We start from the raw sequence: 15,293 nt of genomic DNA on the forward strand, positions 1-15,293 counted from the left end.
GGGACTGCAAACACATTTCCAGCAGCACCAAGTGCAAAGAGGGGAGGCAGGGAGAGGGGAGAGGGGTTGAAAGCCATGAAAGACCACTGGCTCGACAATTCGATTAAATAGATGATTGTAAACTCAAACAATATAATGTAACAAAAAATTGACAAACAAACAAACAAACAAAGAACAATCCTCCCTCTCCCAAGTCATTTGAACTTCAAGATTTAGGACGTATAACGTATTCAAGGATATACTAATCAACAAATGATGAGCGTATACGACGATTCTACAAGTTCAGCAAAAGGAAAAGGTCTTCTCTCTCCATTTTACGCATCTACGGAATTCGACAGATGGATTTAACAGCGCCTGGTAACGATTAAGTCGTTCGTTGTTTTTGTATTTGAATCTGAAAGTTTCAAAAGTTAGTAGCTAATTGCATTAGGAGTGATGAGCGGAGGTCGCTTTGAGTTCGATGATGGCGGAGCTTATTGTGGAGGCTGGGAGGGAGGTAAAGCGCACGGGCACGGGATCTGTACCGGACCCAAAGGACAGGGAGAGTTCTCCGGTTCCTGGAATTACGGGTTCGAGGTGGTGGGAGTCTACACCTGGCCGAGTGGAAACACATACGAGGGTTATTGGTCTCAAGGGAAGCGTCATGGTCTAGGTTTGGAGACCAAGGGACACTGGATCTACAAGGGAGAGTGGACACACGGATTCAAAGGCAGATACGGGACGCGCATCAGTCAGGGCAGCGGTGCCAAGTACGAGGGCACTTGGAATAACGGACTTCAGGATGGTTATGGCACGGAGACCTATGCGGATGGCGGTAAGCTCGGAGAATGTGCTTTTGTGAGTGCAAACTGCACACTGTGCGCTGACATTTTAAGACCGGGGTTAGTATGTAACGCAATACCTGGGGTTAGGAGTTCACCGAGTTGGAATTGAGTCCTTAAAACCTGCCCTCAAAATCCTCAAAGAGGGGAGAGATCCTATTCTTATTTGTATTTACTGTCTTCAGTCTGTTATTGCTAAATTAAATAAAAAAAATAAAATAAAAAAAAAAACACAAAATAATTTTAATTAATAGCTAAATTAAACTGCATTATACCATAATAAGCATTTCACAGTAGCCTGTTATACACAACACGACTTCATGGTGTTCCATTGTAGGCTACTTGTTTAATTCAGCAAGAGACATAGACGTCACCTTGGAGATGGTTATTTTGCAGTGTATTCCAATTTTGTATAAAATGTCTGAACTTTATGTCATTATAATGAATAAAATGAGATTTTAAAAAGATCATATCACTGTGGGCGGAAAATTCACATCCTGTACATAGTATAGGCTACAATAATGTAATCAGATTACTTTTTTCAAGTAACTAGTAAAGTAATGCATTACTTTCAAATTTACAACAAAATATCTGAGTTGCTTTTTTAAATAGGTAACAAGTTACTTTGTTTTCCCATTTATTGACTGACACCTCTTCTGTCCCCAACTTGAGAGATTTCGGGAGAGGCGTTGTGTGCGCTGTTATCATAGTTCTAGACTAAATGTGAGAATGCATTTACTCATCTCACTTGCACAAAAACAGATTCAGTCTTCCTTAAACTTAATAAAACCAGGAAATGCACAGAATTTTACACACAAACCTGGAATAATTAAATATGTTAAAAAACCACACATATAAGCTTTATGTATTTAATATCACTTTATTAACCATGCATGTTTTTCTGCTGACCTTCGATGATCTCATTCAACCATACTAACAAACAAATAAATGTTTTTTTTTTTTTTTTTTGCTGAAGTAAAAATGTCAAACTTCCTTGTTGTAGCCTATTCTTCTGCAATCCAGAATGGCAGCACAACCCTCTACTCTACTGCCATGAATTTGCATTTCCTTCAGCCTGAGGCTTAATCATTTCATCTTTGGTGTGAAAGGGCCTTTTCATTTGCCAAAAATAGAACTTTTGCTTATTATTATTAAAAACAAACAAGCAAGCAAGCCCAGCCCAGGTGAGAAAAAGTAACGCAAAAGCAGTGTTGGGGAGTAACTAGTTACATCATTTAATTACAAAATAAATGTAACTGTAATCAGTTACTGAGAAAAAATATGTAATTAAATTAGTTATTTATAAAAATGTTAATGATTACAAAGGGGGTTACATCTAAATATTTTCTGTAAAAAGCTAGGATATGTTGTATTATACTAATGTGTTGCTTTGTCCACTTTTGATGTACAAATCATGCCATTTAAAGGCCGTTAAGTAAAGCGATGCTATTCTGATGCTTTTGATTGGGTCTCTTGTTTCAATTTGAAGCGCACCACGTCTGCCAAGTACATCAATCCACATTGCCGCTGAAAGCTTTAGGCTACAACCTGTCTGAGAGTTGCCACCATGGGCGAGTGATAAAAAATGGGTTCCAGTGCTGGAAAAAGTAATCAAATGTAATCAGTTACATTACTTTAATAAATTAATTGAAACAGTTACACTACTTGCTACATTTTAAATAGGGTAACTTGTAATCTGTAACCTATTACATTTCCAAAGTAACCGTCCCAACACTGGGCAAAAGTAATGTAATAAGTAACTAAGTAACACAATTAGTTACTTCATTGCGAGTAACACGTTACTTTTTAAAGTAACTTTCCTCAACACTGATCCTTTTACATGGCTAAGATTTTTAAACCGAGTTCACCCAGTACGATTTTGGCCACAATTTGGCCATCTGAGACTAAATTTGCGAATCCTAAAAGATTCTTTTGATCCTAGGCCAAAATCTGAAGTCTTTGATCGCTAAGCTTGACATGTTCGCCAACAGCCGAATAATGACCATTGGAATCAAATTTGACCTTCGATGAAATTCTGGCAGTCGTAGAAGTTATGAGGTGCAGTCCTGCGGTGCGACTTCTCCTACGACAACCGTCAAATCAAAAACCAACAGGAGAGCAGAACCTGATGACGCAATTAGTGAGACAACAACAAAACACGAAAACAAGAAAAGCCATGATCAAAATGAGCATAGCTTACAGCTGGGATCATGTTCGTACAGTCCAGCAACAGTCGTAAAGGACTATTATAAATCGCATTGTGTGCACCCAGCTTTAAGAATATATCTCTAAAAAAATCAGTCATTCACTGAGTACATGTTAGTAGTATAAACTTGAGGTTTACAATGATGGAACCCTGGTGTTGCCACAGATGGCCTTTTGGGTAAATGCCTATTGCTAAGAAACATTTGCCAGTGCAGAATGGAGGGTGGTTACAAATTAGTGTCACAAATCCTGTTCTTTCTGGACGTGTGGTGCGAGTACAAATAAAAAGGCTCATTCACTAGTGGCCAAGTTGTTTGTCTTTTGTTGAGCCACATTAGGCTGTTATGCCAACTGACTTTCCCTTCTTTTAAATCCTTTCAATTTTCAGTCTTAAATTAAGTGTCAATTTCAACAAGACCACAGTGTTATTTTTTGGGGCTAATCAGCCATTTTGACTTTATTGATTTAGCTTTTGCATGTGCAAATAATGACATTCGTATGTCACTGCATTAAATTGAAAATATCAAACCAAGCAGCACATGGACATTTTTCAAACAAAACATTAAGCAAAATAACATTAGTAGTAGGGGTGTAACAATACTCTCATGTCACAATACTGAACTCACGATACGATATTATTGTGATACACCTAGACATATGGTCAAAATGTACGGTTTAATTCCAATGCTAAATTTGGTATTACATTGGGTGTGGAAATAATAGGCTTGGACTTGGTGCTGCCAATGCACAGGACAATGGTGACACCAGAATAAAATTGTTCATGATTCTGAAGCTGAAAATACAAATATAGCATAAGGCATTGGCACCAGGACCTACAAATATTCCCCCATTACATTATTACACAATATACATATTCATCATTATATATAGTAGTTCAATGTAGTACTGACACTAAACTCTGTAAACTAGATTTTTTTCCGCACATAGTTATTTTCATTTTGGGTTCACTATTCACAATACGTAAGGGATAATCCACGGCTAGCCATGCATTAAAGGATTTTAATGCACGACAGAGGCGAATAACCACCCGACGCGAAGCGGAGATTTAAAGTCTGATTTAAAGAAGGCATTGCTTGACTTGAAGTCGTTATCACTTATGATGTCTCATTTAAAAGAGAAGCAGAGTAGGTCTCGACATCACAATTGTCTTTGGCGCAAAAAGTCACTGAAAGCCTACCTAAATAAACGTTTTAATATATGTCTGTCACGCTGTTTGCAAGCGTAACTGTTACTATGGTTACCAATGTTTATAGTGGCGGATTAATTTCACACTGTAATCAAACTGACTGGAAATACCTGTGCATTAAACGGTTTTACTGCACACCTTCCAACCAATCAGAATCGAGTATTTAAACAGACCAAGGTATAAATATTGTTACTATCCACGATATATATTGTTGCACTTTTGTTTGCAATATATTGTGACTTGATATATTGTTACACCTCTAATTAGTATACATAATATAAGATTATACATTAGTATACATAATATAAGATTATACAATATTTAGAACATAATATGTTTTACAATACAACACAAAAATACACTGTTCAACAATACAAGTACTCGAACACTTTGTGGTTATCAAACATTAGTGAAATATGTTTATAGTTACTGTGATGAAAAATACTTTATCCACTTAAAAATCACATCCCCCATCAGATCAGTATATCCAAATATGGTAAATTTTTTTGTCATTTATTGAAATAAAATTAATAGATTTCAAAGTACGGCTAAGTGTCCAAAAATACACTGTTTAGTGGATGCAATTACATCATGTTTAGAGTGTGCATGCGTCTTCCTGTATACTGTATCTATTGACCTGAGTCATCACTATTAGTAATGTTAAGCACTAGTGCAGTGCTGTGTGAATAAAGGCACGATAAATAGCTCTACCCATCCCTGTGGACTGATGGATCTCAGACATGTGTTGCATGACAGGACTAGACCCAGAAGCCCCCATGACATAAATAACCACACGTGGTTTATTACCCAAGAGGTAGATATGAAAGAGATGGCTCGCTAGCAGTTGTACCGCTGTAAATACCATTGTCTCACATGCCTGAAGTGACAATGAGCTTACGGGTAGCCTGAATTTGAATACAATGCAGTGGTGTAACACAATCTGGAGTTTAGTTAAAGGGATGATAATTCTGTCATCATTAACTCACTTATGCTCTTTATGGCTTTCTTACTTCTGTGGAACACAAAAGAATATTGAAGAATGTCAGTGGGGTCCAAAACAACATTGGAGACCACTGACTTGAAGTGTACATTAGTGTAGGATTTACTATTTAAAGTAAAGTTCACAGATAATTACAAAGAAATGGTAAAGGCTCGTTCACATCAAAAACGATAACTGTAAAGTTTTAATGATCTTTCTAATTCCATGAGAATAGAGTCCACACTATAACTATAACAGCAAAAAAGAACTATCATTTGAATCACTTTCACAATGTTTTTTTCCTCCCAGCTGATGAACGATAAAAACATCGACAGCCAATCAGAATCCACCTGACTTGAAAAAATGCAAGCATTTAAAAGCAGCAGAAAGAATAAATGCAGTGCACTCTTTAATTGTGGATGCTAATATAAATAGGCAGTGTTGGGTAAGTTACTACTAAGTAATTCATTATTAGCAACTAATTTCATCTTCAACAGTGCAACACATATTACTGTATTAATTACTCTCTGAAAAGTATTGGATTACAATTACTAATAAATCCCATAGCAGACACGAAACTGCACTTTTAACTCAAATTAGGGCTGCACAATTAATCAAAGTTGTAATCGTGATTACATTTATGGATGCCACAATTCTGTAATCGTTCAATAAAATGCAATCGCAATTACAAAAAAAAGTCCACTTATATTATTCTGTGTACTTAAAGGGATAGTTCACCCAAAAATTAAAATTAGCCCATGATTTACTCACCATCAAGTCATCCTAGGCGTACATGACATTCTTCTTTCAGATGAATATATAGTTATAAAGTTCCAGCCGATCACCTTCCGTGGAAAAGTGTTGAAAGTTGAAAATGAAACTCAAGATGCGTACGTGACGTCATGATGCATTGAAACTGAACACGGAAGGTGGTTGGCCGAAACTTTACTTTATAAAGTTTTAAATATGGATATTTTTCTTACACGAACGCATAGATTCGCTTCATAAGGCCTTTATTAACACCCCAGAGCCGCGCGGAGCAGTTATTTGACGAACAGATGCATTTTTTACTGACTTCAAAAACAGAGCAACTATTACTGCTATTCTAATGCTTGGATTAGCCTGGACTTTTGTAATATAACTCTGTAAGATTTTATTCGTCTGAAAGAACAATGTCATATACACCTAGGATGACTTGAGGGTGAGAAAATCATGGGCTAATTTTCATTTTTGGGTGAACTAAATGTGTTTTTTCTTTCTTTCTACAGGTTATCTTAAGTTTTTTCCCCATTGTTTTTATTTTTAGTTTGAGTATAACATTATAATACCATGCATATTTTTTACCTTTTTTTATCTAAAGAAACCAAACCAATGTATATTTGACTTTTGAGGCTTAATACAAAATATATACGTAATTAATATTCGCAATAACAATTTCAAGGGAATAATCGGCAATTATGATTTTTGTCATAATTGTGCAGCCCTATTTCAAATAAACAATATACAATTGCATAAATTATTCTCGAACTGACCAAAGTGTGTAATGGGAGAAGGTTACATTAAAAACAGATTTGATATAAAATTTTGACGTTAAATCCACTATTGTTTTACATAGATTTGTTCTAGTATTTAATGCAATTACATGAGAAGTAAAATATACTTTACTTTTTCAAGGGAAAAGTAATTAAATTACAGTAATTACTTAGTTACAACACTGGCTATAGGTGTGAACCCGAAATAATAATTGCTTATAGAACGTACTCCTATAATCTTTGCATTTACAACTTCGAAATATTATTTTTATATGGAGAGAAACACTGAGACATTTTTCAAAATATCTTCTTTCGTGCTCCACTGAAGAAAGCAAGTCATGCGGGTTTGGAATGACGGAATTTTCACTTTTGGCTGAACTATCGTTTTAACATTGCCTGATTAATGTCTTTGGCAATACAGGTACCTTCCAGGGCCAGTTCACTGGTGGCATGCGGCACGGCTATGGGGTGCGTCAGAGCGTTCCCTATGGCATGGCAGCTGTGGTGCGCTCTCCTCTGCGGAACTCTCTGAGCTCCCTGCGCAGCGAACACAGCAATGGGACGCTCCTGCAGCAGGACATCCCGGTCATCACCGCCACCAATGCATCCGGCCAGGAGACCATGGTCAACACGCCTGTGCCTCTGGGCCCATCTCGTGGCGGCTTCGCCCTCACCCTGCAAGTGGACCCCGACGCGGTCAAGCCCAAGAAGAAAGGCCTCTTCCGCCGTGGCTCACTTCTTGGCAAGCTAAAGAAGTCTGATTCCCGCACCTCCCTCTCCAGCCAGAAGAGCAAGATCAGCTTTTTGCGGAGTGAGTCAGCTCTTAGCTCCGCCGCCAGCGATGCCAACTCCACCATCAGCCTGGGTGAGAGCGAAGGTGAAGGTGAAGGTCAAGAGTTCCCCCCCGTGGAGTCGGACATTGACGCCACCACCACTGAAGTCTACATAGGAGAGTGGAAAAATGACAAGCGGTCAGGTTATGGGATCAGTGAACGTTCTAGTGGGCTTAAATACGAGGGCGAATGGCTGAACAACCAACGTCACGGTTATGGGTGCACCACTTTCGCAGAGGGCGGAAAAGAAGAAGGCAAGTATGTTAACAACCTGCTGGTGAAGTCTGTTAAGAAGAAGGTGATTCAGCTGAAGGGCGCTAAGATTAAGCAGAAAGTGGAGCGGAGTGTGGAGGGAGCCCAGAGGGCAGCTGCCATAGCGAAACAGAAGGCCGAAATCGCCAACTCAAGGTAAATCATTTAACTGGCCACAACTGCAGTTTTTGTTTGGGTGAGTGAATTAATTATTTATATAGGGATAATGGGGGATAATGATCAGGACTTTTATTGTATCATCCTGAAGGAGGGGGTTTATTTTGCTACTGTAAAGTGATTGTAGATTATCCCACCTACATGGCAATAACATTTGAACAAATACTTTTGTCAAATTTAACTCAAATTAACATTACACAAAATGATTTTATCAATGCCATGACTGAAAAAACTATATAATAATTTATATAATTATAAAATGGAATAATTTTGTTTTTATGTTTTAAGTATCTAAAGCTCACCAAGGCTGCCATTATGTTATCAAAAATACAGTAAAAACAATAATAATATTATGTAATCACGGGCGTCGGAACCATTGTATGTGTGTGTGTGTGTGTGTGTGTGGGGGGGGGGGGGGGGACCCACCAACTTTTTAAAACCAATGATATTGGACCCACTCACTTTTAAGGTCTATAATTCAGCACATGTCTGTTTACCTACCCCAAACCACTGTATTAGTAAACAGGTTAGACGCTTTATTTCCACATTTCAAAAATGTTCTTCATTTTTATTGAAAATAAATGCCTTTCCGATCTGAAATGAGACGGGAAAAGGGAGTAGAGCGTGTTCGGCAAAAAGCGAATTCGAACCTCGGGTCGATTTGTGTCAAAACATTGTGCCTTGTGCTTTACCCCTACACTATTGCACTGTAATAAAGTCAGGGTCTTCCATAAATTTGTCTGGACCAACCAGATGTTTAGTAAACAATGCGGCCTATTTGTACAAATGGTATCTACTCCAGTAAATAATGCTAATGGTAATCTACTAGAGTAATAATGCTGAAAATTCAGGAATAAAAGTATATTTTAATATATTAAAATGGAAAAAGCACTATAAAACAATATTACTGTTTTACTGTATTTATGATCAAATAAATTATGCTTTAGTGGGCATTAATAACTTATATAAAAATATATATACATATACTGTCTTTCTAGTAAAAACCTTGTAGTGTCATGACCTTGAGACTAGTAATGGCTAAACATGACCGTTAACCCTTTTTAAAGGCATCGCAATATTCCAAGATGCCACAATGTAATTTATTAACACTTAAATACATTCTTTGTCTGTTAAAATGTTTATTCTAATAATATATTTATTTAAAAATGCCAGCCAGAGGATGTGCTTTGTGGGTTTTACATAACATGTGCAAGAACAAAAACATCCTGATACCACCTTGGTGTTGGTTTCCAGACAGTCTGTCCAAATGCAGAAACAGTCTCAGAGCAGGGCACATGGTCCAAGCTTCTTTTCTATTCATGGCGTCTTGGTGGCTAGGCCTAGCTCCAGACATGATAAAGAGGAGTCTAACGTACTGACACTAATAATACAGCTTCCCTCCAGGATAAAATATTTAGATTTCCATACACTCCTGACAGCATCTGCAGTTTATCATTGCGATGCTTACGGTTATAAACAGCGGGCCAAATTCAGGTGCAGCGGCTTTGATAAAATCTTCCCTCCTTGTAAGGAGATGCACAAACCAAAGACAAACAGCCATCGGTTCTCAGTCATCAAATGCACGCTGCTGTTGATGCTCATCCCATAAAAATGAATTCATGCATTATTAAAGATGACAACCTGACAGCAGACTTAAACCAGATTGCACACAATAACAAGAAAACCAGTCAATCAAAGCCCACGTTTTAGGATCAAAAAACAGGACTTCATTGTTCTCATTCCTTATACATAAGCAAAACATTCATACCTGCCAGAATAACATTCGAGTATGTTTAAGTAAAGACTGTTCAAATAAGGAGCCTATTGTTAATAAACACCTCCATGTTACTTTTCAAATGTGTTATACAAAGCCAGATCATTGTTTGTTGGGGAGATATCTGATCTTATCATTATTGGCAAGAGACAAACAGACTCCTTACACCAACCCAGACAAATCTGAAACAACAACCGGAAATCAAAACCAACACACAACTGTCTACAGTGAACTTGGCTGTAACTTTTCTGTTGTCATTCAATGGTAAATAGGTCAAAGTGGATAAGCACAGAAACAGAATTTTTTTTTAGTCTGCTTCTGAATGGTGTACGGCATAAAAAAAAATGTCAATACCCTATACCTTATCAGTTACAGTGATTCTCAGCCAGGGGGGCGGGACTCTTTTTAGGGGCCCTCAACAAACTTTCAGTGGGGACTTTTAAAACTATTAAAAATCAAGATATTTCCTATTATTTGTTTTTGTTTTTTATAACAAATATACATATTACATATACATATTATTGGGTAGAAATTGTGAGTGTGTTGGCTTGAAATCAAAAAGGTTGTGATCCACTGGTTTACTAGACTGGGTAAACCCAGCCCGATCTGCCGGCGATTTGATTTCGCCCTGCAGCTCAGGCTGGAAACCTGTACATATTTCTATCCTGCTTCTGTTACAATTTTGCGCAAGCCGGCTTTATCCACCTGGTGCGCTATTGGCGGGTTTAACACAATGACGGATAGAGAAGCGATGGATTGTTGGTCTGATTGGTTGAAGGACTATCCAATTGCGTACAGAGTCATTTGAACTATGCCCGTTGATCACGCCTCTTGTGGTCTGATTGGTTGATTGCGTGCAGAGTCATTTAAACTATAAATAGTCTATAAATAATTTAAACTAAGAAAATAATCCACAACGCAATAAAACAACGCAAATATTACAAAATATGACTTTAAAAAAATTTAAAAGTCCCTAGTTTTTATAAATTAACAGTGTCCAACAGCAACAACCGCAGGTATGGTTACATTGCCTCCTCTGGGCCCATTGACTTTTAACAGACTCCCAAAGCATGCAGTGAGTTTGATGGGGGGGTAATTGAAAATTAATGGGTCCCATGTGAGGAGGCATGATTGGATATGATTGGTTTATGCAATAAATCCCGCCTCTTGATTTCATATTTGTGCGCGTTCTCACCAGCCTAAATTAAGAAAAGGATGGCATTAATGGGAAGACTAATTCTAAAGTAAGCAAACAACTCAGCCACTGAGATATCACTGCTTTATGTCACATCAAAATCAAACATGAAATGGCCTGAAAACATGATGGCTGTGGGGTTTTTTTTTAGCGAGCAATCAGCTTGGGGAAATTAAAGGTACATCTTCGTGTCTGTGAGCAGTGTATACAAGCTTGATGACTGATGAAAATAAAGTGACTTTAACTCTTTCGCCGCCATTGACGGAAATTTCCGTCTTTCCATGTTTCACTGTTATACAGTAGGGGGCACTATTACGTATCTTCTGAAAGAGTACAGAATCTCTGGATCAAAACACAGATGAAGAAGAAGCAGAAACAAGCGATAGAAGCATTGCTTATTTCCAGACATTGCATAAAAGCCCGCCCACACTGACAATTGATTGGTTGACTTACCGAAACAGGCCAATCAGGGTGCTTACATGCGCTTCATGAGGCACACATGCACGCTAGCACACATATGCAAGGTCTCTTTCTCCCACTTCCTCGCTCTCTGCCGTGCGCGCGTGCCGGTTTGGAGTACAGTCTCTGTCTCGCATGCGCGCTCTTGCTCGCTCGCTCTAGATTCCGGGAGATTTTAACTAATTTTCGGGCATCAGGGAGCCGCTATCAATTTGCGGGAGACTCCCGGAACTTCCGGTAGACTTGGGATGTCTGTTATGCACATGTAAAATAACGTGATCATCAAATATTAAGCAGCATACCAACTGCCTAATGTTACCGAATGAAATGACGACCCACGTTGATGTTGATGGATGTGATCTAATCCATCATCATCTTTTGATATATATGGGGTTTTCAGATATAAATGTTGTGAAAATGATCAAAAATGCTGGCGCTAACTGGCAACTTTAAAAAAAAAAATTCTGGCGGAGAAAGAGTTAAAAGAAAAGCTTAACATTAGTTCACAAATAAAATATATTGTTTACATTTTTACTGCCTTTAGTTATTATTTTGGAATAAATTTGATGAAATTTATACTTGGTTTTAATAAATAGAACATTACATAGTTAGTGTTAAAATACAAAACACAATGTATTTGGTCTCTCTTTTTATGTAGCTAATGTTTATATAACCAGGAAAATGTAACTTTTAAAAGAAAGTGTAACAGTGACATAAATTTACATTTGATAAATGCAAGGACTTTGCCTCCTCATTTCAAAACACCACCACACAGCACTGTGCGACCCCCTGTCCTATCTGTAGACTTTCTTGCCCTCCACCAGTGTGGTGAGATCAGAGATAAAAACTATTGGCCATAGAGTTTGTTCAGTGCCGGTTATCCCCTTTGCTCTAATCATAGTGTATTTAGAACAGCAGAGGGAAGACGAGACTCCTCGGAGGCCACGGCACTGGGTGTAAATGACGCACATGGGTCTGGTGTCAGAAAAGGAGGCCTGCCTAAAAAAGGACAGGCACTGTTGCTATATCACAATCATGGGGGAATGCAACAGCTGATAGCCTCTTCTATCCTCAGCTTCTTAGACACTCACACAGACCAACCTGATGTAATCTACCACCCTCACATTCCTCCAAAAATATATATAATTAACTAATATAGATATAAATATTGTATATTATCTAATGATCTAATATATATTTGAATATACAATATATACCCTGAAAATACTGTTTTCTTGTGAACTGATCAGTAAACCAGTACAAAGGAGCTCTTGATGGTATCAAATAAAGAAATGCGTCAGCAATGGTGTCGGATCCTTTCATGGGATAAAAATTTTGCCCATCCTGCAAATGAGTGCGAAGACTGGTGGTATATAGATGTACAACACCCTGCTCAGTTCCTGAACTCAGGCACTGCAGCTCATTTTATTGGTGGTTATCAGTGTACATGACACCCGGATGCATAATTAGACTATGATGCTTTATAATGCCTTTTAAGCTTTTTCAGCATTTTTAAGGAAATATTTTCTAATTTATGCTACATATAAGAGAATGTACGTTTATCATAATAAAATAAGAATGGCAAACACTATACAGGTGGATCTAAAGAAAAAAAAAAAGTCAGAGATTAGAGAGAGTTTATGTTAGATTATGCTACTCAAAAAAAAGAGAGCCTTTTTTCAAAATGTATGCATTTCAATTAATAGTAAAATTAAAAGTGAATGATCCTTACATATTATGAATTTAGAATTTTAAATGAGTAAAAAAAACTAGAGCTTAATAAAACATTTTATATAAATCTTAATGGAACAAGGGAATGGACAATTTAGTTTATGTGTAAATTTCATAAATTTATTTAAAAAAAAGAAAAGAAAATATGTTTAAATTTAAGTTTAAGATTTATTAAAAAAAATGATTAAGCTCTATTTTTTTACTTATTTAAAATTCATAATATTTAAGGATTATTCAATTCAATTTGATGGGATTTTACTATTAATTGAAATGCGTAAATCTTGAAAAAAATGGCTTAAAGCCACAATATGTAATTTTTCCGCCACTAGAGGTCGCTTCTAGGTCGCCGTAGCTTGATGACGCCTTGATTTCGCATTTTTTATGCCGCAGATGAGCGCTTCCGCTTTTTCCGGTCATGAATATGTGGGGTAATTCAGCGCTGTTTTACCATATTAGATACATTTGAGTGTGTTGAAAGGCTACTATGAGACACTTTGGTGTTTCCATGGTTTCTAAAATGGTTTCGGAAATCGAGGGTGTAACGTGGTATGATGTCATTGATAGGCAACGCACAGACACAGTAAAACTGCTTATTTCTCTGGATTTAAACATTCTTGGAAACATCTAGGTATACAAGTACACATGTCAACAAAATATATAACATTGTTCTAGTGGTTTTTCGATATTTTAATCCAAAAATCTTACATATTGTGCCTTTAATTCTTTTTGAGTATTCTACATACAGCTTATTATCATTCATCAGCAAGAGTGATTCTAATGTCAGTCATTGAACTGATTCTTTCTGTCTGCTCTAATGGTAAAGGATATCAGTAGTCATGCAAAGGTCAGGATGTGATATGAACAACAACATCAACAAATCTTTAGATCTAAAAACAAAAGGTTAAAAACATTTTTAATTATATTTAAATGGTGGTTTGGTATACGTCATATATTTGGAACGCTGACCTGTAATTCGGTGTGACATGGTAAAATGCAAAGATAGATAGATAGATTTTTAACCTACAATGACAATAACCAAAAAGTCCATGAACACATGATGAAACACAAAGAATGGATAAAGTAATTCCCACATGAGAAGCATTGCTAAAAGACTAGATTTGCACGTTAATTAATTTACGGTCACTGGGTTTCATTATTCTACTAACATCACACGTTCTATCTCTGCAGAAAATGGCATCTATCTGTCGATAAACAACAAACCTAGTAAAACATTCATACACTGAACAGGTGTAAATATGTAATAGCTGACGTTATTTTATATTTATAGCTTTTTTATCATACAGGGCAGCATTAGGAAATAGTTGGTTACAGTAAAGACCTCTTATGGATATTAATTTCAGCAAGAATTTATAACAGCACCTGCCAAGAATTTAATGCAGACATTACTGTAAATGTATATCTACAACATACCAATGGGAGGGTCTGAATTTTTCTAAACGTTCCACTTACAGCCACCCTCAGTACAGTGTCTTTAAGTGGTCCGGCTATTTTGAACTCAGGATAAAATTACAGTATGGAAAATATCACGGAGTAAATACTACAACGCTGTTTTCAATCAAAGTGACTTCCAAAATCTTTAAGAGTGAAGTTTTGTCATTTGTACTGCATGTGTAAAGACAGACATGTTACAAAAGAACTTTAAAATGCAAACTTAGGCTTTAAAAAAAGTGTAAAACTTTGTATTTCCTGCATAACGTCTCGAAAAATTTGAAAATAAATAAAAACAGGTGTTTGTTGTTAAATCACGCTGCTGAAATTAATGTTTTGTGGCCTGCTCTGTAATTTTGCAGTGCTGTAATTCTTAATGTGACCAACACCAATAAAATGCATGAAAAATTGATCTCATAAATAAAATCAGTGCATGCGGTAAAGAATAAAGGGTGGTCTTCTCTAAAGCAGCATGTCCTATCACAGCAGTACTCATCTCTCACTGTGAGGCGCAGGGTGTTAAAAGAGTGATTTATTTTAGTTTCAGCCCAATGGGTGAAGAGGACACCCTCCTCTGCTATAAATAACCCCCCTGTCATACGACCCCCCAGCACACTCCTTCCTCTTGTACTCAAGTCAAACACACTGCGAGCAACCCAAACTCTTGTGGCTCTTGGGT

At 37.1% G+C, this 15,293-nt stretch overlaps 1 protein-coding gene across 1 annotated transcript in view; it reads left to right on the forward strand.

Annotated features, from left to right (window-relative positions):
- The window catches only part of jph2 (junctophilin 2), a 25,867-nt gene continuing 10,574 nt past the window's right edge, over window positions 1-15,293 (forward strand). Inside the window, exons 1-2 of the mRNA XM_079802467.1 lie at window positions 1-814; window positions 7,166-7,985. Coding sequence (XP_079658593.1) covers window positions 436-814; window positions 7,166-7,985 — 1,199 coding nt within the window. The 5' untranslated portion in view covers window positions 1-435. The remainder of the gene's footprint in view (window positions 815-7,165; window positions 7,986-15,293) is intronic.

This window comes from Gobio gobio, assembly GCF_949357685.1.
Source record: "Gobio gobio genome assembly, chromosome: 21".
Classification (NCBI taxonomy): domain Eukaryota; kingdom Metazoa; phylum Chordata; class Actinopteri; order Cypriniformes; family Gobionidae; genus Gobio; species Gobio gobio.